The sequence below is a fragment of the Geotrypetes seraphini genome, chromosome 2, assembly GCF_902459505.1.
Source record: "Geotrypetes seraphini chromosome 2, aGeoSer1.1, whole genome shotgun sequence".
In the NCBI taxonomy this organism is placed as follows: Eukaryota; Metazoa; Chordata; class Amphibia; order Gymnophiona; family Dermophiidae; genus Geotrypetes; species Geotrypetes seraphini.
This window is the reverse complement of record NC_047085.1, coordinates 521,863,476-521,890,744: the sequence shown is the minus strand read 5'-3', so window position 1 is coordinate 521,890,744 and position 27,269 is coordinate 521,863,476. Positions and strand designations below refer to the sequence as shown.

The window sequence follows — 27,269 nt, the reverse complement described above, 5'->3', positions numbered from 1 at the left end:
CTAGTGGTAAGTCTGACTTCTGTAAGCAAATTAATGGAAACGCTTTTAAATCAGAGAATGGTCAAGTGTCTGGAATCCTGTGGATTACAGGACCGGAGGCAACATGGATTCACTAGAGGTAGGTCTTGTCAGACAAATCTGATCAATTTCTCTGAGAATTGGATAGAGGATGTGCGCTAGATGTGGTGTATTTAGATTTTAGCAAAGCCTTTGACAGTGTTCCATGCAGATGTCTAATAAATAAACTGAGTGTCCTCGGGATGGGTCCCAAAGTGATGGGCTGGGTCAGGAACTGGTTGAGTGGAAGGCGACAGAGGGTAGTGATCAATGGAGATGGCTCTGAGGAAAGGGATGTTACCAGTGGTGGGCCTCAAGGTTCTGTTCTTGGGTCTGTCCTTTTTAACATTTTGATAAATGATCTTGCTGAAGGACTGTCAGGTAAGACTAGCCTCTTTGCAAATGATACAAAAATCTGAAATAGAGTAGACATCCCAGATGGTGTGAATAACATGAAGAAACACCTGCTGAAGCTTGAAGAATGGTCTGAAATTTGGCAGCTAAAATTTAATGTTATGAAATACAAACTTATGCATTTAGGCTACAAAAACCCGAATGAATGGTACAATTTAGTTTAGGGGTGAAGAAATTATCTAATCTAATCTTCCATCTGTGAGTCGCACAAACCTATACAAGGTCAAGGCGACAGATCAAAGAGGACATGGGGAAGTAGAGGGGACATGGAGAAGCAAGGAGAGGGGCCTAGAAGTATACAGAAGCTGAAAGAGTTAAATGTCAAAGAGGTGGGTCTTTAGGATTTTCCTCAATGCGGTGTAGTTTGTCTCTTTGCTGATTGCTTCTGGGAGGTCATTCCAGGTTTTTACACCCAGATAAGTTAGCATAGAGTGGAAAATTCGCCTGTACTGGAGGTATTTTGTGGATGGCAGGTTTAGTTGGATTCTGTTAAGGATTCTTCTTGATGTCAACCAAACAGTGGAGAATAGTTGGATGAGAGGGGCTGCTGAGTTTCCGTACAGAATCTGGTGTAGGATACATGAGGTTTTGACAATTATTCGGGATGATATTGGGAGCCAGAGTAGTTGCCTGATGAAGGTTGTGATTGAATCACATTTCTATAATATGTAGATCAGTCTAACAACTGTGTTCTGGATCAGCTACTGTTTGTGGATAAGAGTGGTGTTGATGCCAAGATAGGCGGAGTTTTAATAGTCCAGTTGAGGCAAGACCATCATTTGAACGATCAGAGTAAAGAGCAGGACTTGGGTGTGATTGTAGGTGATGATCTTAAGGTGGCCAAACAGGTTGAAAAGATGATGACGAAAGCTAGAAGGATGCTAGGTTGCATAGGGAGAGGTATGGCCAGTAGGAAAAAGGAGGAACTGATGCCCTTGTATAAGACTTTGGTGAGAGCTCATTTAGAATATTGTGTACAATTCTGGAGGCCGCACCTTCAAAAAGATATAAAAAGGATGGAGTTGGTCCAGAGGAAGGCTACTAAAATGGTGTGTGGTCTTCGTGATAAGGCCTATGGGGACAGACTTAAAGATCTCAATCTGTATACTTTGGAGGAAAGGTGGGAGAGAGGAGATATGATAGAGATGTTTAATCAAATCCAGTCCTTAGCTTTATATATCGGGTCTTTCCCAAAAGGGACTCAATCCGATTCACAAAGTTAACCCAAAAGGGTAAGAGAAAATAATTAAATACCTACATGATGTAAATGCACATGAAGTGAGTCTATTTCAAGTGAAAGGAAGCTCTGCAATTAGAGGGCATATGATAAAGCAGTGATAGACTCAGGAGTAATCTAAGAAAAAATTTTTTTACAGAAAGGGTGGCAAATGCGTGGAACAATCTATCGGAAGAAGTGGTAAAGACAGAGATTGTGTCTGAATTCAATAAGGTGTGCAATAGGCACATGGGATCTCTTAGAAAGAGGAAGATGTAATTGTTACTGTGGATGGGCAGACTGGATGGGCCATTTGGTCTTTATCTGAAATCAGGTTTCTATGTTTCCTCAGTAAGATAGAGACCTCTTTTGTAATAATAGAAGTGAACTCTTTCCAGCATCTTGATCTCACTCCTTTCTGGGTTATCTGGTATACTGGCAATATTCCCTTTTCACTAAGCCATTTATCACACTAAGAATATGAAAATGGTTTCACTTCAGTGTGAATTCTCTGGTGTCTTATGAGGTTACTCATCTTACTAAAGCTTTTAGCTCACTCAGTACATGTAAATGGTTTCACTCTAGTGTGAATTCTCTTATGTCTTGTCAGTGTTGCCTTATCACGAAAACTTTTACCACACTCAGTACATGTACATGGTTTCACTCCTGTGTGGATTGTCAGGTGACGTTTTAGATGTGCCTTGCATCTGAAGCTTTTACCACACTCAGTACATGTAAATGGCTTCATTCCTGTATGGATTCTCAGGTGAATTTTGAGATTTGCCTTTCTACTGAAGCTTTTACCACATTCAGTACATGAACATCGTTTAACTTCAGTGTGAATTCTCTGGTGTCCTGTGAGTATTGTCTTATCATGAAAGCTTTTACCACACTCAGTACATGTAAATGGATTCACTCCAGTGTGAATTCTGTGGTGTGCTGTGAGTGTTCGCTTATCACAAAAGCTTTTACCACACTCAGTACATGTAAATGGTTTCATTCCAGTGTGGTTTGTCAGGTGACTTTTAAGATGTGCCTTGCATCTGAAGCTTTTACCACACACAGTACATGTAAATGGTTTCTCTCCAGTGTGAATTCTCTGGTGTACTGTGAATGTTTGCTTATCACAAAAGCTTTTACCACACTCAATACATGTAAATGGTTTCTCTCCAGTGTGAACTCTCTGGTGTGCTATGAGTGTTCGCTTATCACAAAAGCTTTTACCACACTCAGTACATTTAAATGGTTTCTCTCCAGTGTGAATTCTCTGGTGTGCTGTGAGTTTTTGCTTATCACAAAAGCTTTTACCACACTCAGTACATGTAAATGGTTTCATCCCAGTGTGGATATTCTGGTGACTTGTCAGGCTTCTCTTCCGACTAAAGCTTTTCCCACACTCAGCGCATGAAAATGATTTTACTCCTGTGTGGATTGTCAGATGAGTTTTGAGATATGCCTTGCTTCTGAAGCTTTTACCACACTCAGTACATGTAAATGGTTTCTCTCCAGTGTGAATTCTCTGGTGTGCTGTGAGTGTTTGCTTATCCCAAACACTTTTACCACAGTCAGTACATGTAAATGATTTCATTCCAGTGTGGACTGTCAGGTGACTTTTTAGATGTGCCTTGCTTCTGAAGCTTTTACCACACTCAGTACATGTAAATGGTTTCTTTCCTGTATGGATTCTCAGATGAATTTTGAGATTTGACTTGCTTCTGAAGCCTTTACCACACTCAGTACATGTAAATTGTTTCTCTCCAGTGTGAATTCTCTGGTGTGATGTGAGTGTTTGCTTATCATAAAAGCTTTTACCACACTCAGTACATGTAAATGATTTCATTCCAGTGTGGATATTCTGGTGTCTTGTCAGGCTTCCCTTCTGACTAAAGCTTTTGCCACACTCAGAGCATGTAAATGGCTTCATTCCTGTATGGATTCTCAGGTGAAGTTTGAGATGTTGCTTGGTTGTGAAGCTTTTACCACACTTAGTACATGAAAATGACTTCATTCCTCTGAGGATTTTCTTCTTCATTCTGTGGTTTCCTTTCCAGCAAAGTGAATCTACCACGGTCAGCACAAGTAAATAATCTTTCATTTTTGTCAGTTTCCTGATATTCTGGGATATTTGCCATCTTGCAAAATATTTCTTCTGATTTAGTAGAAGTGGCTGATTCCTCACCAGTTTCAGCGTTTTTATGATCTGTGAATGGTTCCCCTTGACTGAAGCTTTTCTGACATTCGGTATTTAAAACTGATCTCTCTCCTGGGTGAAATTTGTTTTTTCTTGTGAAATTCTTATCCTGGTTTATATTTTTTTTACAACCAGGATATGAAGATATTCTCTTGTCAGTATTGTTTTTCTGGCATTTTGTCATGTTTCCTTTATTGAAAAGGTTTTCCCCATATTCGATACTTGTACACATTCTAGTTCCGTTATTATTTTTCCTGTGTTGCATTAGCTCTTTCTTCCCATTGAAATCTTTTCCACAATCAGAACATGTAAAATGTGTCTCTTTTAAGCAGGTTTTCTGTTCTCCCTTTTGACTGGAGGTTTCCCCACAGTCCGTACATGTAGATGATCTCTCTTCAGTATCAGATCTCTGATGTGGTTTCAGAATTGAACGATCACTGAGGAATATCTCACATACATCACAGGAACATCTTTGATCTCTCATCTGGTCCGTCTGATCTTCCTCTGTCTGTGTGATCTTGAGCAGAGCTGACTCTCCTGGTGAATATTTTTTATTTTGATTTTTTTCCTTCTCTCCCCAGTTCTCTTTCTCTCCTTCTGATAACATCTTTACTCCTTCAGGCTTCTCACTGAGCTTCCAGGGATTATTTTTAGGGTCATCTTTTCCTAAATCAAAAAATATATTATTGTAGGAGTAAAACCTTTGAACAAGTTCAGTAATACAAAACCCCTTTGTAAATTTACCACCCACTCACTGCTCAGAAAACAACATTTCCAAGTTGATCAGTACCAGAGATGCAAATAAGAGTGTGTGATCATATTCAAGTCAATATTTAAAAGTGCTTTTTTGGTCTTTCCACATAGGTATAAGAAAATCCATGCTGAGTCCAGGCCAAGCTCCATCAAGTCCAGCATCCTGTGTCCAACCGTATCACCTCCGGTCACAAGTGCCAGGCAGATCCATAGAGCAAATCCAGTTCCTGAGATGAGCAATGGCTCTCCTAAGTCTATCTGACTAAAAATCTTTTTATGGACTTTTCCTCCAGAAACTTGTTCTAACCTTTTTTGAACCCTTCTATATATATTTTTTCTTTTTATTTATCAAATTTTTCATACAATTCTTCAAGAACAGTAAAGGATAAAGATATACATCAAAAGGAAAAAAAGAAAAGATATCATAAGTCTCTAATATAAATCTTTCTAGTCCACATTAATTTGGGGGGAGCCACCATAAGATCAAATACAATTAAAGGAAATAAGATATCAATCTTGAGAAAAGATTCAACTATAATTATAAATAAAAATCCAACTTAAGTAACATTAGCATTCGCATTCCCATCACCTGCAACTGAAAACTAATCACCATCAATCAATAATCACACAACTCATTTTATTGGAAGAAATATTTGGCCGCAGCTTTATTATCTATCTGAATATTATCTTCACTTACAATACAATCTGTGTCCAAAAACCAACAAACCCCCAATGCATATTTCAGACACCCCCAGGGAGCTATTCAGTATCGAAACTAGCTCCCGTTAAGTCTTTAAATTTATAACATTCCCCCAAACATGATCCACAGTGACGCAAGGCCATGCTTCCCCTCCCCCCAAACATGATCCACGGTGACGCAAGGCCATGCTTCCCCTCCCCCCAAACATGATCCACGGTGACGCAGGCCATGCTTCCACTCCCCCCAAACATGACCCATGGTGACGTAAGGCCATGCTTCCCCTCCCCCCAAACATGACCCACGGTGACGCAAGACCATGCTTCCCCTCCCCCCAAACATGATCCACGGTGACGCAAGGCCATGCTTCTCCTCCCCCCAAACATGACCCACGGTGACGCAAGGCCATGCTTCTCCTCCCCCCAAACATGACCCACGGTGACGCAAGGCCATGCTTCCCCTCCCCCCAAACATGACCCACGGTGACGCAAGACCATGCTTCCCCTCCCCCCAAACATGACCCACGGTGATGCAAGGCCATGCTTCCCCTCCCCCCAAACATGATCCCACGGTGACGCAAGGCCATGCTTCCCCTCCCCCCAAACATGATCCACGGTGACGCAAGGCCATGCTTCCCCTCCCCCCAAACATGATCCACGGTGACGCAAGGCCATGCTTCCCCTCCCCCCAAACATGACCCACGGTGACGCAAGGCCATGCTTCCCCTCCACCCAAACATGACCCACGGTGACGCAAGGCCATGCTTCCCCTCCCCCCAAACATGACCCACGGTGACGCAAGGCCATGCTTCCCCTCCACCCAAACATGATCCACGGTGACGCAAGGCCATGCTTCCCCACCCCCCAAACATGATCCACGGTGACTGCATCATCCATGCAGTCAGGGCTAAGGAACACAGGTCGTGGTGGAGGCTCCCGTGTTGTGTTATGAGCACTGCAATGATCGGGAGGGGGAGAGGTGGGTGAACCGCTATCCCTTGCCGGAACGGGCACCATGGTTGCTGGGGCCCAAACAGGGCAATCATGATCACCGTTGCTCTGTCCTGAAGGATCTTCTGCAGGACTTAGGGTATGGCGGGTAGGCGTATAAGAGTCCATGGTTCCAACTCACAGACAGATCGTCGGGGCTGAGATGGCGATGGGTTGATCTCTTTGAGCAGAAGATCGAGTATTTTGAGTTCAGTTCGGTTGCAAGCAGGTCGATGCTCGGTGTGCCCCAGGTGCTGAAGATCTTCTTCGTCGCTGCTGGATTGAGACACCACTCATAGGGATCCAGCTGGTGGCTGAGGCTTTCTGCCAGGTCATTCTGCTCCCCTGGGAGGTAAGTTGCCTGGATGGGGCATTGAATGGAGTTGGTTAACTCCCACATGCAGCAAGCTTCCTTGCATAGCGAGGCTGACCCTGTCCCTCCCTGCTTGTTTATGTAGTACATGGCCACCTGGTTTTCTGTTTGGGTGAGGACTGCCCTACCTGTCACCCATTGTTTGAAGGTTTCGAGGGAATTCCCTATGGCCCTGAGCTCCAGTAGGTAGATATGGAGTGAGGACGCCTTGGCCGACCATATGTCCCCTGTGCGAAGATGGAGAAGGTGTGTCCCCCCTCCATGTTTGGAGGCATCTATGGTGACCACCAGCTGGTGAGGTGGTGGTCTGGTTTCCCTTTCGCTAAGTTATCTCGGGCCGTTCACCAGTGAAGCGTCTTGTGTATGGGCTGGCGAATGGGTATCTGGGTAGTCAGAGGTTGGGTCTACTGGTCCTAGTGACGTTTGAGGTGCCCTTTCAGGGATCTCATGTGTAGTCTGGTGTGCTGGACAACAAAGACCGCAGCCGAGACACAGGAGGGGGCGTGCTGATGATGAGCTGCTGGCCAGGGATGTCATGGCGTCGATCTGGTAGTCCAGTAGGACGGCCTTGGTCTGTGTGGTGTCGATGACTGCCCCGATGAACGATATCCCCTGGGTGGATATCAGGTGGGATTTCATGTAGTTTATGAGGAACCCGTTCTTGGAGGAGGGTTATGGTGGTTGTCGGGGCTGCCAGCTGTCGAGATAAGATAGGACGCACACCCCTTGAAGGCGAGGATGTGCCACTGCCACGCACTTTGTGAATGCTCTTGGAGCCGTTGAGAGTCCAAGGGATAGGACCTTGTACTGTCTTGGCTTTAGAAGCGACAATGCCTCCTGTGGGCTGGGTGCATGGGCACGTGAGTGTATGCATCATGTAAGTCCAGGGATACTAGCCAATACTCAGGCTGTAACAGGGCCAAGACTGTACCCAGAGAGTGCATCTGGACCTTGTGTATGTACCTGTTGAGCTTGCAGAGATCCAGGATCGAGCGTTGTCCTTGTCCATGAGGACACGGGGGTTCCTGGAGTAGAAACCCCTTGGTGATCTCCTCTGTTCGGCACCGCTTCTATTGATTCTGCCGAAGCAGGTCCTCTCCTTGCTGCAGGAAAATTGGGTCGTCAGATGGAGGGTGCCCCGCCCACTCTGGGGGGGGGTGGGAGTGGAGACAAATTAGGAATCCCTGCTTGATGATGCAGAGGGCCCACTGGTCGATGGTGATCCTGGGCCAAGCCTTCGCAGACAATCTGATCCTGCTGGGCCGTTGGGTGGTCAAGGTTCTGTTTTTGCTTTGGGAGAGAGGGCTACCCTTGGATGCCACTGCCCCTCGGGCGGTGCTTGTTTGCGTAGCAGTTATGTTACTGTTGCGAGCGCTGGGGCACAGACTGCTGCCAGTGTTGGACTGGCTTGGTGGTGAGCTGGAGTCCCTGTTTTATTTTATTTATTTATTTTCTCTCAATGACCTCCTGATAAAGCCGCATCTGGAACTGCAGCACAGCAATTTGTACGCACAGCATTGCGCCCTCGAAGGTCTTTTTCCCCGTGGAATCCAGGGTTTTTCAGGTCCTTCCCTGACGGGGCGTTGGAGGGGGGGGTCGTGCTGCCCTGTTTCTCTTAAGCGCCAAGGCTACCACATTGTCCATGTATGGCTGCTACGGGTTGTTGAATCCCCGGGCCGGAAAGATCTGGTATTTCAGTCCCAGTCTCCTTGATGTTGGTTGCCCTGAAGAGGGAGTCAGACAAATCTCGTCTCTGCAGTCCAGGAGGTTCTTGTGGATTGGAATCGCCACCGCCTGCGTGAAGTACTGGTACTGGTAGTTCAGGCATTGTAGTACTCTGTCTTGGGTACTTGTGGTCCACCCACGTGGATCTTGAGAAAGGCTGTGAGTTTCTGGAGGAATTTGGGGTGAGTCCTCATTTGTGGGGGGGGGGGTTAATAGTTTATTTATTTATTTATTTTTGTGAGTGGTGACTTGGGGCGTGGCTGGAGGCTGGTGTGTTGCTTGTTCCTCCGTTGCTTGGGTGCATGACATGCTGCTGGAACGCGCCATGTTGTTGTGCGTGGCTCCCTCTAAAGGGGGGCATTGGGGGGAGGGTTGCCCGCTGAGAGAGGAGTTGGGTCTGCAGGAGGATTAACTGTTGCTGCTGGTCCCACCCCTGGTGGTTCGCAGGTTTATGTGCTGCTCCATTTGACTGGTTGGGTGGCTCCATGTACCCCACCGACATTCTCTGTCCTTCTTGAAAGGGGGGGGTGAGCCTGCAGAGAAGGGGCAGGAGATGCACTCCTTCATCTGTGCCAGTGCTCCTGGCTGCATTTCTCACTGTGCCTGGAGGCAGAGAAAGAGGAGTGATGATGCCTCCTATATGGGCTTCTCCTGCTGTACTGCCTATTGTATGTTAAACTGTACAGTGCTGCATATGCCTTTCAGTGCTATAGAAATCATAAATAGTAGCAGAGTCCCTCATGCTGGCTGTGAGCTGTGGAAGTGCAGTGAACAGCTCTTTAGGCTGAGGAGTTTCAAACCCCCACCTTTGGGGAGGCATGGTCTGACATCCCGCATCACTGATGACATCAGCACCATGCTTTGTGAAGAGTTCCCCAGGACTGCCCCTGTTGCCAGGGAGGAAGGAAAAACCTATGTTGAAATTGGTTGCTAGCGGTTTCTATCATGGCTGGTTGCTGAGACCCTGCCCAGCTAAATGTGAAAAGCTAATGTGAAAGGCGTCCTCGTTCCCGACATGAGGGGGGAGGGGGGGGAGAGGTCTGAACTGCAGACTCTGCAGGACCCCAAGAAGGAAAGAAGCATCGAGTATATATAAATATTTTTTTCTTCAGCATGTGGGGAGATTGCAGGGAGGAGGGGTAACCCTCTGCCCTGTACAAGCTGAACTCTGGGGCAGCATGTCTCCTGCTGGTGGGAGAGGTCTGCAGGTCCTCCCCCCCCCCCCTGAGGGAAAGAAGCATGGGAGTTTCTTTCTCCTTAAATTCAGATTGGGAGGAGGGTGGGGCAGAGCCCTCGGGGCTGCAAAAGATTATCAGAGGTTTTCCCAAAAACATGCAAATAGGACTTACCTTTGAGGCTGGATGGGGAACCCCGATCGTCTCCCTGCGAGGCTGGCTGTACGCGGCCGCATGAAGGGACTCATCTCTCAGTCTGGAGGGCGAAAACCCTGATCTGCTGCTTGCAGTGGCTGGCTTTACGTGGCAGCATGCAAGTACTCCGTGGGAGATCTCTCAGTCTGGAGGGCGAAAACCCCGATCAGCTGCTTGCAGAGGCTGGCTTTACGCAGCAGCATGCAAGGACTCCGTGGGAGATCTCTCAGTCTAGAGGGCGAAAACCCCGATCTGCTGTCGGCAGAGGCTGGCTTTACACGGCAGCATGCAGTGACTCCGGGAGAGATCTTTCGGTCTGGCGAGACCCTTATCGGCTGCCCTGAAGGGGCTGGATGTACGCGGCAGCATGCAGGGACTCCGGAAGAGATTTCTCTGCCGGGCCGAGTGCAGGTGGGGGGATTAGCTGAGCCAGGGCATCCTGGAGGCTCCTTGCCGCTGTAGCTTGTGGATCCCCCGCTGCTGTATTCTGATGAGGATGGCTGCTGGAGGAAGATTCTCGGGCCTCACTTTTCTTCATGAAGTCTCTCAGTGCCCTCTTCCTTAGCTTGCGTGCACGTGGAGACATGCACGTGGAGAACAGGGACAGTAACAAAAGGAGTCAGAAAAGAAGCTTAGTTATACTTGAAAAGACCGACTCAGGTCAATTGAACCAACATGTAAGAAGGACCCGCTATACTTTAACTTAGCTCAGAGATATGTAACTCTGAAGAGGGGGAGGTTACCCCCTCTTGGAGTAAGAGTTTTTCATCCAATCATAGCATTATTGTTAGTAAAAACGGATCCGACTCATGAAGGTTTAAAAATCCAATTGAAAAACTGTATATATAACTTTGAATAATACTGTTTTCAAAAATGTAGAAAATTCAAAAAGTAATTGCGTTCAGGTTGTCACTGAAGGTGTGAGAATATACTTAACTCGTATACAAAATGCAGCTTCTCAGGGTCCCGAAGCGGCCCCGTTTCGGCGTCTGCTTCAGGAGACCCCGCCAACTGAGAGTGAAATATTTGCAAAAGAGTCACACCATGTATAAGTTGTTTAACTGTGATCTGAAATGCAAAATCAAAAAAAGATAGATAACAAAGCACCAGGAACGAGCACTGAAACTCTAAAGGCTACTGTAACTGTGCGAGGAGTAAGAGCATTAATAACTGACAAGGCTGGGAAAAAGCACATCAGATACATATCAATCAAAAATTAAAGAAGTTCCGTGCAACGGAGAACGCCGACACCAACTCCGATTTTTAAACCGGAGCGGGAGGGAAAAACCGAGCGTAAGAAGGTAATGACATCATATATTCACATTACAGAAGAATGGAAAAAATATTCTGCAGGTGAAAGGCTGTAAAAAAGAAAGTGAGCCAGACGTGATCAGAGGAATGCTGCCCACTCGATCTCATTGTTGAGGCCATTCGGGTGGAGGGTGTTTAAGTTGAAAATCCATTTTTGTTCTCTCCTCCACAACATACGGGCAATGTCACCGCCCCTGGGGCAAGATATACAGTCCAACACTGTAAATGTAAGATCTTCCATAACGTGATTAACCTGTTGCCAATGCTGCACCAGGGGGGCTTCCTGTACCCCTGTTCGAATACGGCTTATATGTTCCCCAATGCGGAGTTTCAGACTCCGGGTGGTGTATCTTTGTGCAGTTTCCCGCCTTCATTTCATGGCTCTAATTAATAGCAGACCTCTCAGTCTGGCTTGTGGAAGATATAGCGTTTCACATTTTTGAATAGAGATAGTTATATGTATCTTATGAATGCAATAAACCGTGTTGTGTGTGAAGGGATCCGTTTTTACTAACAATAATGCTATGATTGGACGAAAAACTCTTACTCCAAGAGGGGGTAACCTCCCCCTCTTCAGAGTTACATATCTCTGAGCTAAGTTAAAGTATAGCGGGTCCTTCTTACATGTTGGTTCAATTGACCTGAGTCAGTCTTGCCTGTATTGATGGCAAGACTTACTACTGCTGAGGCACCTCTACAAAGAAGTTGGGGAGGTGGAGGAAGGGGGGGGTGGTTCCCAGCATGAGATCCGCCGGGTGTGACACCTCCAAGATCAAATGGACCCCCAAACAGGGCCCACCTAAGCTCAGTCCGGCACTAAAACGGGGACTAGGAGCACTAAACAAATTCCATCAGCCCCACAAGGAGAAATGGGCACAACTCACATCTGCTGGAGACTGAGAGAAGACTGAGGTATATAGGGAAGGGACAGCTATTATGTACTAGACCAAAGTTTTGGTCTCAGTCTCTACCTGCTGGTCATGATGAGATATTACTAATGTGACCATACATCTCGTTTTGAACGGAATCATCCCGTTTTTAGCTGACCTGTCCTGTTGTCCCCATGCACAGCTTCGGGAGGCCAAAATGTCCTGTTTTCAGAGAGCGTCCCGAAGCTGTGCGTGGGGACAACAGGGCAGGCGATCGCGGAACCTGGCCTCTCTCCCTGCTTCCCCGCACTGCAGCAACAGGACCAGTCGAGGCAAGTACAGCGACTGCACAACGACCGACCTAGAAGTCTTCACCCAATGTCAATTCTGACGTCGGAGAAGAAGTTTCAGGCCAGCCAGGCAGTGATTGGCTGGCCCGGAACTTCCTCTAAGACATCAGAAAAAGGGACAAAATTACATTGAAAATGGGGAGAGCAGAACAGACACAACTGCATCCATGCGTGCAGAAGGAAAATACTGTAGAGGGCGCTAAGCTGAACAGTAAATAGACCAGCGGCAGAGTGAAAAATCGGGAGTGGATTCCTTCTGCAACCATGCGGCTAAAGGGAAATAACCCTACTGTCACCTATTGCACTTGAACAGAAAATCACTAACTCAGCCCTGTGCTTGCGAAAAATGCAGATAATGCAATCCTTACCTAGAGACCTCAGGATCTCATAATTCTCCTTCATCACCTCCCGGTGAAGCTCCTTCTGCCCTTCATCTAAATACTCCCACTCCTCCTGGGAGAAGGCGACGGTGATGTCCTCAAACGTCACCTGCTTCTGAAACATAAACCAGAAACTCACTCAGGGACACGAGGAAACACTCCGAACGCATTAGAGTTCAGCTGGATGTACTCTTCTGATAGCTTTGCTTTGGCACTGTAAGTTAGGGGTATTTTTAAATTTAAATTCTGCTTTCTCTATAATTCCTTGTGTAAAATTCCCCATCATAAATGCCTGATCCCAGGTCAGACTGGATTTCCCACCACCCCCATCTCAATCTCTAACTAGAATGAACCCCATCCCATATCTCTCTGTCGCTTATACCTAGAACAGTTTCATGGACCGTGAATAACTGAACTGCTGTTGCCTTATCCTAGACAATACCAAGACCGTCTGGGCAATTCTCCACAGGGCTTACGGAGCCACTGAACATACCCTGCAGTGATGCAATCACCATTGAATAGCACTCACTCCTAGGTGCTTAGGAATAAAGGCAATCACACATATATTACCAGGTCAATATTATTTATTAATTTTAATCTTACATTGTCTCAGAAGTCATACGTGTGATGGAGTCCCATCACGCGTGGAATTTGCACCTCTCCTGATTCGATACTTTAATATTTTTCACAAGGCAGTATGACATCACACTTGTCAACCAATCAGCCAACAGAGGCTGTCCTTAAGTTTGAATAAAGAAATTCCTTTACATAGGAACAAGTTTTACAAACTCAGACAAATTATTAAAAATCATATTTTTGTTTACATTAATTTCTGAATATGCATAACACATTATAACATACCCAATGAACACTTTGTCATTCTCAAAAAAGTGAAATTAAACAGAAGAAAAACTTGCTTTGGAAAACTGACAGTTTCGAGTTTCACTGCCACACATTCCTAAGTGGGCTACAAGTACCTCCCTTCCTAAGCTGGAGGTCAAAGTAGCTGACCTTTCCTGCTCTGGGCCTCTCAAAGACTGGTATTGTCATTGTAATAGTGTCTCTTAGGCTCCCTTAAAGTTTCTTAAATCTTATATATGTAAAACATTTGAAATTAAATACAAATCATTCTCTCACACATCATTCATAGGGATCCCTTCACACACAACACGGTATATCGCATTCATAAGATACATATAACTATCTGTATTCAAAAATGTGAAACCCTATATCTTCCAGAAGCCAGACTGAGAGATCTGGTAATAATTAGAGCCATGAAATCAAGGTGGGAAACTGCACAAAGATGCAGAGAGGACAGAGAGAGACAGAAAACAAGATGGCGTCATTAATACCTCTATGTATGTATTATGTATATCTACACCTGATTTCCACATGCTCCTGCCAAACCTAACACCTCACACAAACAGTGAATTCCCCTTTTCCTGGTCTTTTGTTTATCATCCTAACTTTTTCAAAGTTTTAAATGTGTTTGCATGCATATAAGACCCTCTGATCGCTCTGCTACTGCTTCAGCATAGTTTGCGCCAAACCAGGCCTTCTTCAGCATCCAATGCTCTAATTGTTTCAGGGCGGGTGCTGAAACCATTAACGCAGACTGCATTTAAATTTGGTCATTTAGTAATCCGCAGCAAAACTAAAAAAAAGAAAGCTGTCAGGCACATTTATCAACAGAAAAAAAATAACACCTGGCCTGGGGCAGCGTTAGAAGGCTTGGTTGAGAGAAGGGGTATCTAATGACATCCCTTCTGACCCCCTGCCCCAATCAGGCTTCCTGTGCTGCCCCCACCCATTTAAAAAAAGGTTCTTGGTGGTCTAAGAGACCCTTCCTGGCCCTCTCAGAAAATCCCTGGTGGTCTGGAGCAGTGTTTCTCAACTCGGTTCTGGAGTCCCCCCTTCCAGTCAGGTTTTCAGGATATCCACAATGAATATGCATGAAAAAAATTTGCATACACGGCCTCCATTTCTTTCATGGGACAATAGAGGGTTAAGTGACTTGCCCAGAGTGAGGAGGAGATGCACTGGGAATTGAACTCAGTGTGTGCAGAATTACCCCAGGAGAAAAATTATACACCTCACACTCACTTGTGACAAGAAACAGACAATAAGAGTGTCTTAAAGCAGAATGAGCAGCTGCTGTGTGAGGGAAGGAGAATGAGGAAAAAGAGCCTGGGGAGTGGGGGGAGCAGTGCCGGGAAAAAGAAAGTGAGATTCTCCTAAAGCAGGAGGAGAATGAGGAAGAAGAGCCTGGGGAGTGGAGGGAGCAGTGTCAGGAAGTAGAAAGTGAGATTGTCCTAAAGCAGGAGATGAATGAGGAAGAAGAGCCTGGGGAGTGGAGGGAGCAGTGCCAGGAAGCAGAAAGTGAGATTGTCCTAAAGCAGGAGATGAATGAGGAAGAAGAGCCTGGGGAGTGGAGGGAGCAGTGCCAGGAAGCAGAAAGTGAGATTTTCCTAAAGCAGGAGGAGAATGAGGACGAAGAACCTGGGGAGTGGAGGGAGCAGTGTCGGGAAAAAGAAAGTGAGATTCTCCTAAAGCAGGAGGGGAATGAGGAAGAAGAACCTGGGGAGTGGAGGGAGCAGTGCCGGGAAAAAGAAAGTGAGATTCTCCTAAAGCAGGAGGAGAATGAGGAAGAAGAGGCTGGGGAGTGGAGGGAGCAGTGCCAGGAAGCAGAAAGTGAGATGGTCCTAAAGCAGGAGGAGAATGAGGAAGAAGAGTCTGGGGAGTGGAGGGAGCAGTGCCAGGAAGCAGAAAGTGAGATATTTTCTAAAGCAGGAGGAGAATGAGGAAGAAGAGCCTGGGGAGTGGAGGGAGTAGTGCCGGGAAGCAGAAAGTGAGATTGTCCTAAAGCAAGAGGAGAATGAGGACGAAGAGCCTGGGGAGTGGAGGGAGCAGTGCAGGAAGCAGAAAGTGAGATTTTCTAAAGCAGGAGGAGAATGAGGAAGAAGAGCCTGGGGAGTGGAGGGAGCAGTGTCAAGAAGCAGAAAGTGAGATTTTCCTAAAGCAGGAGGAGAATGAGGACGAAGAGCCTGGGGAGTGGAGGGAGCAGTGCCAGGAAGCAGAAAGTGAGATTGTCCTAAAGCAGGAGGAGAATAAGGAAGAAGAGCCTGGGGAGTGGAGGGAGCAGAGCCAGGAAGCAGAAAGTGAGATTGTCCTAAAGCAGGAGGAGAATGGGGAAGAAGAGTCTGGGGAGTGGAGGGAGCAGTGTCAGGAAGCAGAAAGTGAGATTGTCCTAAAGCAGGAGGAGAATGAGGAAGAAGAGCCTGGGGAGTGGAGGGAGCAGTGCCAGGAAGCAGAAAGTGAGATTGTCCTAAAGCAGGAGGAGAATAAGGAAGAAGAGCCTGGGGAGTGGAGGGAGCAGAGCCAGGAAGCAGAAAGTGAGATTGTCCTAAAGCAGGAGGAGAATGGGGAAGAAGAGTCTGGGGAGTGGAGGGAGCAGTGTCAGGAAGCAGAAAGTGAGATTGTCCTAAAGCAGGAGGAGAATGAGGAAGAAGAGCCTGGGGAGTGGAGGGAGCAGTGCCAGGAAGCAGAAAGTGAGATTTTCCTAAAGCAGGAGGAGAATGAGGAAGAAGAACTTGGGGAGTGGAGGGAGCAGTGCCGGGAAAATGAAAGTGAGATTCTCCTAAAGCAGGAGGAGAATGAGGAAGAAGAGACTGGGGAGTGGAGGGAGCAGTGCCGGGAAAAAGAAAGTGAGATTCTCCTAAAGCAGGAGATGAATGAGGAAGAACAGCCTGGGGAGTGGAGGGAGCAGTGTCAGGAAGCAGAAAGTGAGATTGTCATAAAGCAGGAGGAGAATGAGGACGAAGAGCCTGGGGAGTGGAGGGAGCAGTGCAGGAAGCAGAAAGTGAGATTTCCTAAAGCAGGAGGAGAATGAGGAAGAAGAGCCTGGGGAGTGGAGGGAGCAGTGTCAGGAAGCAGAAAGTGATATTTTTCTAAAGCAGGAGGAGAATGAGGAAGAAGAGACTGGGGAGTGGAGGGAGCAGTGCCGGGAAGCAGAAAGTGAGATTGTCATAAAGCAGGAGGAGAATGAGGAAAAAGAGCCTGGGGAGTGGAGGGAGCAGTGTCAGAAAGCAGAAAGTGAGATTGTCCTAATGCAGGAGGAGAATGAGGAAGAAGAGCCTGGGGAGTGGAGGGAGCATTGCCAGGAAGCAGAAAGTGAGATTGTCCTAAAGCAGGAGATGAATGAGGAAGAAGAGCCTGGGGAGTGGAGGGAGCAGTGCCAGGAAGCAGAAAGTGAGATTTTCCTAAAGCAGGAGGAGAATGAGGAAGAAGAACCTGGGGAGTGGAGGGAGCAGTGTCGGGAAAAAGAAAGTGAGATTCTCCTAAAGCAGGAGGAGAATGAGGAAGAAGAGTCTGGGGAGTGGAGGGAGCAGTGCCAGGAAGCAGAAAGTGAGATGGTCCTAAAGCAGGAGGAGAATGAGGAAGAAGAGTCTGGGGAGTGGAGGGAGCAGTGCCAGGAAGCAGAAAGTGAGATTTTTCTAAAGCAGGAGGAGAATGAGGAAGAAGAGCCTGGGGAGTGGAGGGAGCAGTGCCGGGAAGCAGAAAGTGAGATTGTCCTAAAGCAAGAGGAGAATGAGGACGAAGAGCCTGGGGAGTGGAGGGAGCAGTGCCAGGAAGCAGAAAGTGAGATTGTCCTAAAGCAGGAGGAGAATGAGGAAGAAGAGCCTGGGGAGTGGAGGGAGCAGTGCCAGGAAGCAGAAAGTGAGATTTTCCTAAAGTAGGAGGAGAATGAGGAAGAAGAACTTGGGGAGTGGAGGGAGCAGTGCCGGGAAAATGAAAGTGAGATTCTCCTAAAGCAGGAGGAGAATGAGGAAGAAGAGAATGGGGAGTGGAGGGAGCAGTGCCGGGAAAAAGAAAGTTAGATTGTCCTAAAGCAGGAGGAGAATGAGGAAGATGAACCTGGGGAGTGGAGGGAGCAGAGCCAGGAAGCAGAAAGTGAGATTGTCCTAAAGCATGAGGAGAATGAGGAAGACGTGCCTGGGGAGTGGAGGGAGCAGTGTCAGGAAGCAGAAAGTGAGATTGTCCTAAAGCAGGAGATGAATGAGGAAGAAGAGCCTGGAGAGTGGAGGGAGCAGTGCCAGGAAGCAGAAAGTGAGATTGTCCTAAAGCAGGAGCAGAATGAGGAAGACATGCCTGGGGAGTGGAGGGAGCAGTGCCAGGAAGCAGAAAGTAAGATTGTACTAAAGCAGGAGGAGAATGAGGAAGAAGAGCCTGGGGAGTGGAGGAAGGAGAAAGTGAGATTGTCCTAAAGCAGGAGGAGAATGAGGAAGAAGAGCCTGGGGAGTGGAGGGAGCAGTGTCGGGAAAAAGAAAGTGAGATTGTCCTAAAGCAGGAGGAGAATATGGAAGAAGAACCTGGGGAGTGGAGGGAGCAGTGCCGGGAAAAAGAAAGTGAGATTCTCCTAAAGCAGGAGGAGAATGAGGAAGAAGAGGCTGGGGAGTGGAGGGAGCAGTGCCAGGAAGCAGAAAGTGAGATGGTCCTAAAGCAGGAGGAGAATGAGGAAGAAGAGTCTGGGGAGTGGAGGGAGTAGTGCCAGGAAGCAGAAAGTGAGATTGTCCTAAAGCAGGAGGAGAATGAGGAAGAAGAGCCTGGGGAGTGGAGGGAGCAGTGCCAGGAAGCAGAAAGTGATATTGTCCTAAAGCAGGAGGAGAATGAGGAAGAAGAGCCTGGGGAGTGGAGGGAGCAGTGTCAAGAAGCAGAAAGTGAGATTTTCCTAAAGCAGGAGGAGAATGAGGACGAAGAGCCTGGGGAGTGGAGGGAGCAGTGCCAGGAAGCAGAAAGTGAGATTGTCCTAAAGCAGGAGGAGAATAAGGAAGAAGAGCCTGGGGAGTGGAGGGAGCAGAGCCAGGAAGCAGAAAGTGAGATTGTCCTAAAGCAGGAGGAGAATGGGGAAGAAGAGTCTGGGGAGTGGAGGGAGCAGTGTCAGGAAGCAGAAAGTGAGATTGTCCTAAAGCAGGAGGAGAATGAGGAAGAAGAGCCTGGGGAGTGGAGGGAGCAGTGCCAGGAAGCAGAAAGTGAGATTGTCCTAAAGCAGGAGGAGAATAAGGAAGAAGAGCCTGGGGAGTGGAGGGAGCAGAGCCAGGAAGCAGAAAGTGAGATTGTCCTAAAGCAGGAGGAGAATGGGGAAGAAGAGTCTGGGGAGTGGAGGGAGCAGTGTCAAGAAGCAGAAAGTGAGATTGTCCTAAAGCAGGAGGAGAATGAGGAAGAAGAGCCTGGGGAGTGGAGGGAGCAGTGCCAGGAAGCAGAAAGTGAGATTTTCCTAAAGCAGGAGGAGAATGAGGAAGAAGAACTTGGGGAGTGGAGGGAGCAGTGCCGGGAAAATGAAAGTGAGATTCTCCTAAAGCAGGAGGAGAATGAGGAAGAAGAGACTGGGGAGTGGAGGGAGCAGTGCCGGGAAAAAGAAAGTGAGATTCTCCTAAAGCAGGAGATGAATGAGGAAGAACAGCCTGGGGAGTGGAGGGAGCAGTGTCAGGAAGCAGAAAGTGAGATTGTCATAAAGCAGGAGGAGAATGAGGACGAAGAGCCTGGGGAGTGGAGGGAGCAGTGCAGGAAGCAGAAAGTGAGATTTCCTAAAGCAGGAGGAGAATGAGGAAGAAGAGCCTGGGGAGTGGAGGGAGCAGTGTCAGGAAGCAGAAAGTGATATTTTTCTAAAGCAGGAGGAGAATGAGGAAGAAGAGACTGGGGAGTGGAGGGAGCAGTGCCGGGAAGCAGAAAGTGAGATTGTCATAAAGCAGGAGGAGAATGAGGAAAAAGAGCCTGGGGAGTGGAGGGAGCAGTGTCAGAAAGCAGAAAGTGAGATTGTCCTAATGCAGGAGGAGAATGAGGAAGAAGAGCCTGGGGAGTGGAGGGAGCATTGCCAGGAAGCAGAAAGTGAGATTGTCCTAAAGCAGGAGATGAATGAGGAAGAAGAGCCTGGGGAGTGGAGGGAGCAGTGCCAGGAAGCAGAAAGTGAGATTTTCCTAAAGCAGGAGGAGAATGAGGAAGAAGAACCTGGGGAGTGGAGGGAGCAGTGTCGGGAAAAAGAAAGTGAGATTCTCCTAAAGCAGGAGGAGAATGAGGAAGAAGAGTCTGGGGAGTGGAGGGAGCAGTGCCAGGAAGCAGAAAGTGAGATGGTCCTAAAGCAGGAGGAGAATGAGGAAGAAGAGTCTGGGGAGTGGAGGGAGCAGTGCCAGGAAGCAGAAAGTGAGATTTTTCTAAAGCAGGAGGAGAATGAGGAAGAAGAGCCTGGGGAGTTGAGGGAGCAGTGCCGGGAAGCAGAAAGTGAGATTGTCCTAAAGCAAGAGGAGAATGAGGACGAAGAGCCTGGGGAGTGGAGGGAGCAGTGCCAGGAAGCAGAAAGTGAGATTGTCCTAAAGCAGGAGGAGAATGAGGAAGAAGAGCCTGGGGAGTGGAGGGAGCAGTGCCAGGAAGCAGAAAGTGAGATTTTCCTAAAGTAGGAGGAGAATGAGGAAGAAGAACTTGGGGAGTGGAGGGAGCAGTGCCGGGAAAATGAAAGTGAGATTCTCCTAAAGCAGGAGGAGAATGAGGAAGAAGAGAATGGGGAGTGGAGGGAGCAGTGCCGGGAAAAAGAAAGTTAGATTGTCCTAAAGCAGGAGGAGAATGAGGAAGATGAACCTGGGGAGTGGAGGGAGCAGAGCCAGGAAGCAGAAAGTGAGATTGTCCTAAAGCATGAGGAGAATGAGGAAGACGTGCCTGGGGAGTGGAGGGAGCAGTGTCAGGAAGCAGAAAGTGAGATTGTCCTAAAGCAGGAGATGAATGAGGAAGAAGAGCCTGGAGAGTGGAGGGAGCAGTGCCAGGAAGCAGAAAGTGAGATTGTCCTAAAGCAGGAGGAGAATGAGGAAGACATGCCTGGGGAGTGGAGGGAGCAGTGCCAGGAAGCAGAAAGTAAGATTGTACTAAAGCAGGAGGAGAATGAGGAAGAAGAGCCTGGGGAGTGGAGGAAGGAGAAAGTGAGATTGTCCTAAAGCAGGAGAAGAATGAGGAAGAAGAGCCTGGGGAGTGGAGGGAGCAGTGTCGGGAAAAAGAAAGTGAGATTGTCCTAAAGCAGGAGGAGAATATGGAAGAAGAACCTGGGGAGTGGAGGGAGCAGTGCCGGGAAAAAGAAAGTGAGATTCTCCTAAAGCAGGAGGAGAATGAGGAAGAAGAGGCTGGGGAGTGGAGGGAGCAGTGCCAGGAAGCAGAAAGTGAGATGGTCCTAAAGCAGGAGGAGAATGAGGAAGAAGAGTCTGGGGAGTGGAGGGAGTAGTGCCAGGAAGCAGAAAGTGAGATTGTCCTAAAGCAGGAGGAGAATGAGGAAGAAGAGCCTGGGGAGTGGAGGGAGCAGTGCCAGGAAGCAGAAAGTGATATTGTCCTAAAGCAGGAGGAGAATGAGGAAGAAGAGCCTGGGGAGTGGAGGAAGGAGAAAGTGAGATTGTCCTAAAGCAGTAGGAGAATGAGGAAGAAGAGCCTGGGGAGTGGAGGGAGCAGTGCCAGGAAGCAGAGAGTGAGATTGTCCTAATGCAGGAGGAGAATGAGGAAGAAGAGCCTGGGGAGTGGAGGAAGGAGAAAGTGAGATTGTCCTAATGCAGGAGGAGAATGAGGAAGAAGAGCCTGGGGAGTGGAGGGAGCAGTGCCAGGAAGCAGAAAGTGAGATAGTCCTAAAGCAGGAGGAGAATGAGGAAGAATAGCCTGGGGAGTGGAGGGAGCAGTGCCAGGAAGCAGAAAGTGAGATTTTCCTAAAACAGGAGGAGAATGAGGAAGAAGAGCCTGGGGAGTGGATGGAGCAGTGTCAGGAAGCAGAAAGTGAGATTGTGCTAAAGCAGGAGAAGAATGAGGAAGAAGAGCCTGGGGAGTGGATGGAGCAGTGTCAGGAAGCAGAAAGTGAGATTGTCCTAAAGCAGGAGATGAATGAGGAAAAAGAGCCTGGGGAGTGATAGTAAGGAGAAAGTGAGAGCGTCCTAAAGCAGGAGGAGAATGAGGAAGAAGAGCCTGGGGAGTGGAGGGAGCAGTGCCAGGAAGCAGAAAGTGAGATTGTCCTAAAGCAGGAGGAGAATGAGGAAGAAGAGCCTGGGGAGTGGAGGAAGGAGAAAGTGAGATTGTCCTAAAGCAGGAGGAGAATGAGGAAGAAGAGCCTGGGGAGTGGAGGGAGCAGTGCCAGGAAGCAGAAAGTGAGATTTTCCTAAAGCAGGAGGAGAATGAGGAAGAAGAGCCTGGGGAGTGGAGGAAGGAGAAAGTGAGATTGTCCTAAAGCAGGAGGAGAATGAGGAAGAAGAGTCTGGGGAGTGGAGGGAGCAGTGCCAGGAAGCAGAAAGTGAGATTGTCCTAAAGCAGGAGGAGAATGAGGAAGAAGAGCCTGGGGAGTGGAGGAAGGAGAAAGTGAGATTGTCCTAAAGCAGGAGGAGAATGAGGAAGAAGAGCCTGGGGAGTGGAGGGAGCACTGCCAGGAAGCAGAAAGTGAGATTTTCCTAAAGCAGGAGGAGAATGAGGAAGAAGAGCCTGCGGAGTGGAGGAAGGAGAAAGTGAGATTGTCCTAAAGAAGGAGGAGAATGAGGAAGAAGAGTCTGGGGAGTGGAGGGAGCAGTGCCAGGAAGCAGAAAGTGAGATTGTCCTAAAGCAGGAGGAGAATGAGGAAGAAGAGCCTGGGGAGTGGAGGAAGGAGAAAGTGAGATTGTCCTAAAGCAGGAGGAGAATGATGAAGAAGAGCCTGGGGAGTGGAGGGAGCAGTGCCAGGAAGCAGAAAGTGAGATTTTCCTAAAGCAGGAGGAGAATGAGGAAGAAGAACCTGGAGAGTGGAGGGAGCAGTGTCGGGAAAAAGAAAGTGAGATGGTCCTAAAGCAGGAGGAGAATGAGGAAGAAGAACCTGGGGAGTGGAGGGAGCAGTGTCGGGAAAAAGAAAGTGAGATAGTCCTAAAGCAGGAGGAGAATGAGGAAGAAGAGCCTGGGGAGTGGAGGAAGCAGAGCCAGGAAGCAGAAAGTGAGATTCTCCTAAAGCAGGAGGAGAATGAGGAAGAAGAGCCTGGGGATTGGAGGGAGCAGTGTCAGGAAGCAGAAAGTGAGATTGTCCTAAAGCAGGAGATGAATGAGGAAAAAGAGCCTGGGGAGTGATAGTAAGGAGAAAGTGAGAGCGTCCTAAAGCAGGAGGAGAATGAGGAAGAAGAGCCTGGGGAGTGGAGGGAGCAGTGCCAGGAAGCAGAAAGTGAGATTGTCCTAAAGCCGGAGGAGAATGAGGAAGAAGAGTCTGGGGAGTGGAGGAAGGAGAAAGTGAGATTGTCCTAAAGCAGGAGGAGAACGAGGAAGAAGAGCCTGGGGAGTGGAGGGAGCAGTGCCAGGAAGCAGAAAGTGAGATTTTCCTAAAGCAGGAGGAGAATGAGGAAGAAGAGCCTGCGGAGTGGAGGAAGGAGAAAGTGAGATTGTCCTAAAGCAGGAGGAGAATGAGGAAGAAGAGTCTGGGGAGTGGAGGGAGCAGTGCCAGGAAGCAGAAAGTGAGATTGTCCTAAAGCAGTTGGAGAATGAGGAAGAAGAGCCTGGGGAGTGGAGGAAGGAGAAAGTGAGATTGTCCTAAAGCAGGAGGAGAATGATGAAGAAGAGCCTGGGGAGTGGAGGGAGCAGTGCCAGGAAGCAGAAAGTGAGATTTTCCTAAAGCAGGAGGAGAATGAGGAAGAAGAACCTGGAGAGTGGAGGGAGCAGTGTCGGGAAAAAGAAAGTGAGATGGTCCTAAAGCAGGAGGAGAATGAGGAAGAAGAACCTGGGGAGTGGAGGGAGCAGTGTCGGGAAAAAGAAAGTGAGATAGTCCTAAAGCAGGAGGAGAATGAGGAAGAAGAGCCTGGGGAGTGGAGGAAGCAGAGCCAGGAAGCAGAAAGTGAGATTCTCCTAAAGCAGGAGGAGAATGAGGAAGAAGAGCCTGGGGAGTGGAGGGAGCAGTGCCAGGAAGCAGAAAGTGAGATTTTCCTAAAGCAGGAGGAGAATGAGGAAGAAGAGCCTGGGGAGTGGAGGGAGCAGTACCGGGAAAAAGAAAGTGAGATTGTCCTAAAGCGGGAGGAGAATGAGGAAGAAGAGCCTGGGGAGTGGAGGGAGCAGTGCCGGGAAAAAGAAAGTGAGATTGTCCTAAAGCAGGAGGAGAATGAGGAAGAAGAGCCTGGGGAGTGGAGGGAGCAGTGCCAGGAAGCAGAAAGTGAGATTTTCCTAAAACAGGAGGAGAATGAGGAAGAAGAGCCTGGGGAGTGGAGTGAGCAGTGCCGGGAAAAAGAAAGTGAGATTGTCCTAAAGCAGGAGGGGAATGAGGAAGAAGAGCCTGGGGAGTGGAGGGAGCAGTGCCAGGAAGCAGAAAGTGAGATTGTCCTAAAGCAGGAGGAGAATGAGGAAGAAGAGCCTGGGGAGTGGAGGGAGCAGTGCCAGGAAGCAGAAAGTGAGATTTTCCTAAAACAGGAGGAGAATGAGGAAGAAGAGCCTGGGGAGTGGAGTGAGCAGTGCCGGGAAAGAGAAAGTGAGATTTTCCTAAAGCAGGAGGAGAATGAGGAAGAAGAGCCTGGTGAGTGGAGGGAGCAGTGCCAGGAAGCAGAAAGTGAGATTGTCCTAAAGCAGGAGGAGAATGAGGATGAAGAGCCTGGGGAGTGGAGGGAGCAGTGCCAGGAAGCAGAAAGTGAGATTGTCCTAAAGCAGGAGGAGAATGAGGAAGAAGAGCCTGGGGAGTGGAGGGAGCAGTGCCAGGAAGCAGAAAGTGAGATTGTCCTAAAGCAGGAGGAGAATGAGGAAGAAGAGCCTGGGGAGTGGAGTGAGCAGTGCCGGGAAAGAGAAAGTGAGATTTTCCTAAAGCAGGAGGAGAATGAGGAAGAAGAGCCTGGTGAGTGGAGGGAGCAGTGCCAGGAAGCAGAAAGTGAGATTGTCCTAAAGCAGGAGGAGAATGAGGAAGAAGAGCCTGGGAGTGGAAGGAGCAGTGCCAGGAAGCAGAAAGTGAGATTGTCCTAAAGCAGGAGGAGAATGAGGAAGAAGAGCCTGGGAAGTGGAGGGAGCAGTGCCAGGAAGCAGAAAGTGAGATTGTCCTAAAGCAGGAGGAGAATGAGGAAGAAGAGCATGGGGAGTGAAGGGAGCAGTGCCAGGAAGCAGAAAGTGAGATTGTCCTAAAGCAGGAGGAGAATGAGGAAGAAGAGCCTGGGGAGGGGATGGAGCAGTGCCAGGAAGCAGAAAGTGAGATTGTCCGAAAGCAGGAGGAGAATGAGGAAGGAGAGCCTGGGGAGTGGAGGGAGCAGTGTCAGGAAGCAGAAAGTGAGATTATCCTAAAGCAGGAGGAGAATGAGGAAGGAGAGCCTGGGGAGTGGAGGGAGCAGTGTCAGGAAGCAGAAAGTGAGATTATCCTAAAGCAGGAGGAGAATGAGGAAGAAGAGCCTTGCGAGTGGAGGGAGCAGTGCCAGGAAGCAGAAAGTGAGATGGTCCTAAAGCAGGAGGAGAATGAGGAAGAAGAGTCTGGGGAGTGGAGGAAGCAGAAAGTGAGATGGTCCTAAAGCAGGAGGAGAATGAGGAAGAAGAGCCTGGGGAGGGGATGGAGCAGTGCCAGGAAGCAGAAAGTGAGATTGTCCGAAAGCAGGAGGAGAATGTGGAAGAAGAGCCTGAGGAGTGGAGGGAGCAGTGCCAGGAAGCAGAACGTGAGATTGTGTCCTAAAGAAGGAGGAGAATGAGGAAGAAGAGTCTGGGGAGTGGAGGGAGCTGTGCCAGGAAGCAGAAAGTGAGATTGTCCGAAAGCAGGAGGAGAATGTGGAAGAAGAGCCTGGGGAGTGGAGGGAGCAGTGCCAGGAAGCAGAACGTGAGATTTTGTCCTAAAGAAGGAGGAGAATGAGGAAGAAGAGTCTGGGGAGTGGAGGGAGCAGTGCCAGGAAGCAGAAAGTGAGATTGTCCTATAGCAGGAGGAGAATGAGGAAGAAGACTCTGGGGAGTGGAGGGAGCATTGCCAGGAAGCAGAAAGTGAGATTGTCCTAAAGCAGGAGGAGAATGAGGAAGAAGAGCCTGGGGAGTGGAGGGAGCAGTGCCAGGAAGCAGAAAGTGAGATTGTCCTAAAGCAGGAGGAGAGTGAGGAAGAAGAGCCTGGGGAGTGGAGGGAGCAGTGCCAGGAAGCAAAAAGTGAGATTGTCCTAAAGCAGGAGGAGAATGAGGAAGAAGAGCCTGGGGAGTGGAGGGAGCAGTGCCAGGAAGCAGAAAGTGAGATTGTCCTAAAGCAGGAGGAGAATGAGGAAGAAGAGCCTGGGGAGTGGAGGGAGCAGTGCCAGGAAGTAGAGAGTGAGATTGTGCTAAAGCAGGAGGAGAATGAGGAAGAAGAGCCTGGGGAGTGGAGAGAGCAGTGCCAGGAAGCAGAAAGTGAGATTGTCCTAAAGCAGGAGGAGAATGAGGAAGAAGAGCCTGGGGAGTGGAGGGAGCATTGCCAGGAAGTAGAGAGTGAGATTGTCCTAAAGCAGGAGGAGAATGAGGAAGAAGAGCCTGGGGAGTGGAGGGAGCATTGCCAGGAAGTAGAGAGTGAGATTGTCCTAATGCAGGAGGAGAATGAGGAAGAAGAGCCTGGGGAGTGGAGGAAGCAGAAAGTGAGATTGTCCTAAAGCAGGAGGAGAATGAGGAAGAAGAGCCTGGGGAGTGGATGGAGCAGTGCCAGGAAGCAGAAAGTGAGATTGTCCTAAAGCAGGAGGAGAATGAGGAAGAAGAGCCTGTGGAATGGAGGGAGCAGTGCCAGGAAGCAGAAAGTGAGATTGTCCTAAAGCAGGAGGAGGATGAGGAAGAAGAGCCTGGGGAGTGGAGGGAGCAGTGCCAGGAAGTAGAGAGTGAGATTGTGCTAAAGCAGGAGGAGAATGAGGAAGAAGAGCCTGGGGAGTGGAGAGAGCAGTGCCAGGAAGCAGAAAGTGAGATTGTCCTAAAGCAGGAGGAGAATGAGGAAGAAGAGCCTGGGGAGTGGAGGGAGCATTGCCAGGAAGTAGAGAGTGAGATTGTCCTAAAGCAGGAGGAGAATGAGGAAGAAGAGCCTGGGGAGTGGAGGGAGCAGTGCCAGGAAGCAGAAAGTGAGATTGTCCTAAAGCAGGAGGAGAATGAGGAAGAAGAGCCTGGGGAGTGGAGGGAGCATTGCCAGGAAGTAGAGAGTGAGATTGTCCTAAAGCAGGAGGAGAATGAGGAAGAAGAGCCTGGGGAGTGGAGGAAGCAGAAAGTGAGATTGTCCTAAAGCAGGAGGAGAATGAGGAAGAAGAGCCTGGGGAGTGGATGGAGCAGTGCCAGGAAGCAGAAAGTGAGATTGTCCTAAAGCAGGAGGAGAATGAGGAAGAAGAGCCTGTGGAATGGAGGGAGCAGTGCCAGGAAGCAGAAAGTGAGATTGTCCTAAAGCAGGAGGAGAATGAGGAAGAAGAGCCTGGGGAGTGGAGGGGGTAGTGCCAGGCTCAGTCCCTCTTCTACCTGCTGTGCCATCCTCCTGCCCTTCTCCGCAGCACCAGCTCCAGCCTTGGCTCCTAATGGAGGGAAAAGAGACAAAGGCAGGAAAAAGAAGAGGGATCTGTATCTCCCCCCTTCACTCCTCCCCTAATCTGACCAATCTGTGCCAGAGAGACTTGAAAGACC

The 27,269-nt window shown here is 48.6% G+C and overlaps 1 protein-coding gene across 4 annotated transcripts; it reads right to left on the bottom strand.

The window, feature by feature from the left end:
* Positions 1-1,500: 1,500 nt before the first annotated feature.
* LOC117354739 (gastrula zinc finger protein XlCGF57.1-like) lies at positions 1,501-27,207 on the bottom strand. 4 transcript variants are annotated; one of them, XM_033932681.1, is made up of 4 exons: positions 27,108-27,207; positions 12,684-12,810; positions 10,723-10,853; positions 1,501-4,544 (listed from the first exon to the last, which is right to left on the bottom strand). In XM_033932681.1, exon 4 carries the CDS (start codon positions 3,780-3,782, stop codon positions 2,241-2,243), a length of 1,542 nt encoding a protein of 513 aa, XP_033788572.1. In that variant the 5' UTR covers positions 3,783-4,544; positions 10,723-10,853; positions 12,684-12,810; positions 27,108-27,207; the 3' UTR covers positions 1,501-2,240. The 4 variants fall into 4 exon arrangements, with proteins under 4 accessions (XP_033788572.1, XP_033788571.1, XP_033788573.1 ...); XM_033932680.1 differs by lacking the exon at positions 10,723-10,853; XM_033932682.1 differs by lacking the exon at positions 10,723-10,853 and having other exon boundaries at positions 12,684-12,807; positions 27,108-27,165.
* Positions 27,208-27,269: the final 62 nt, after the last annotated feature.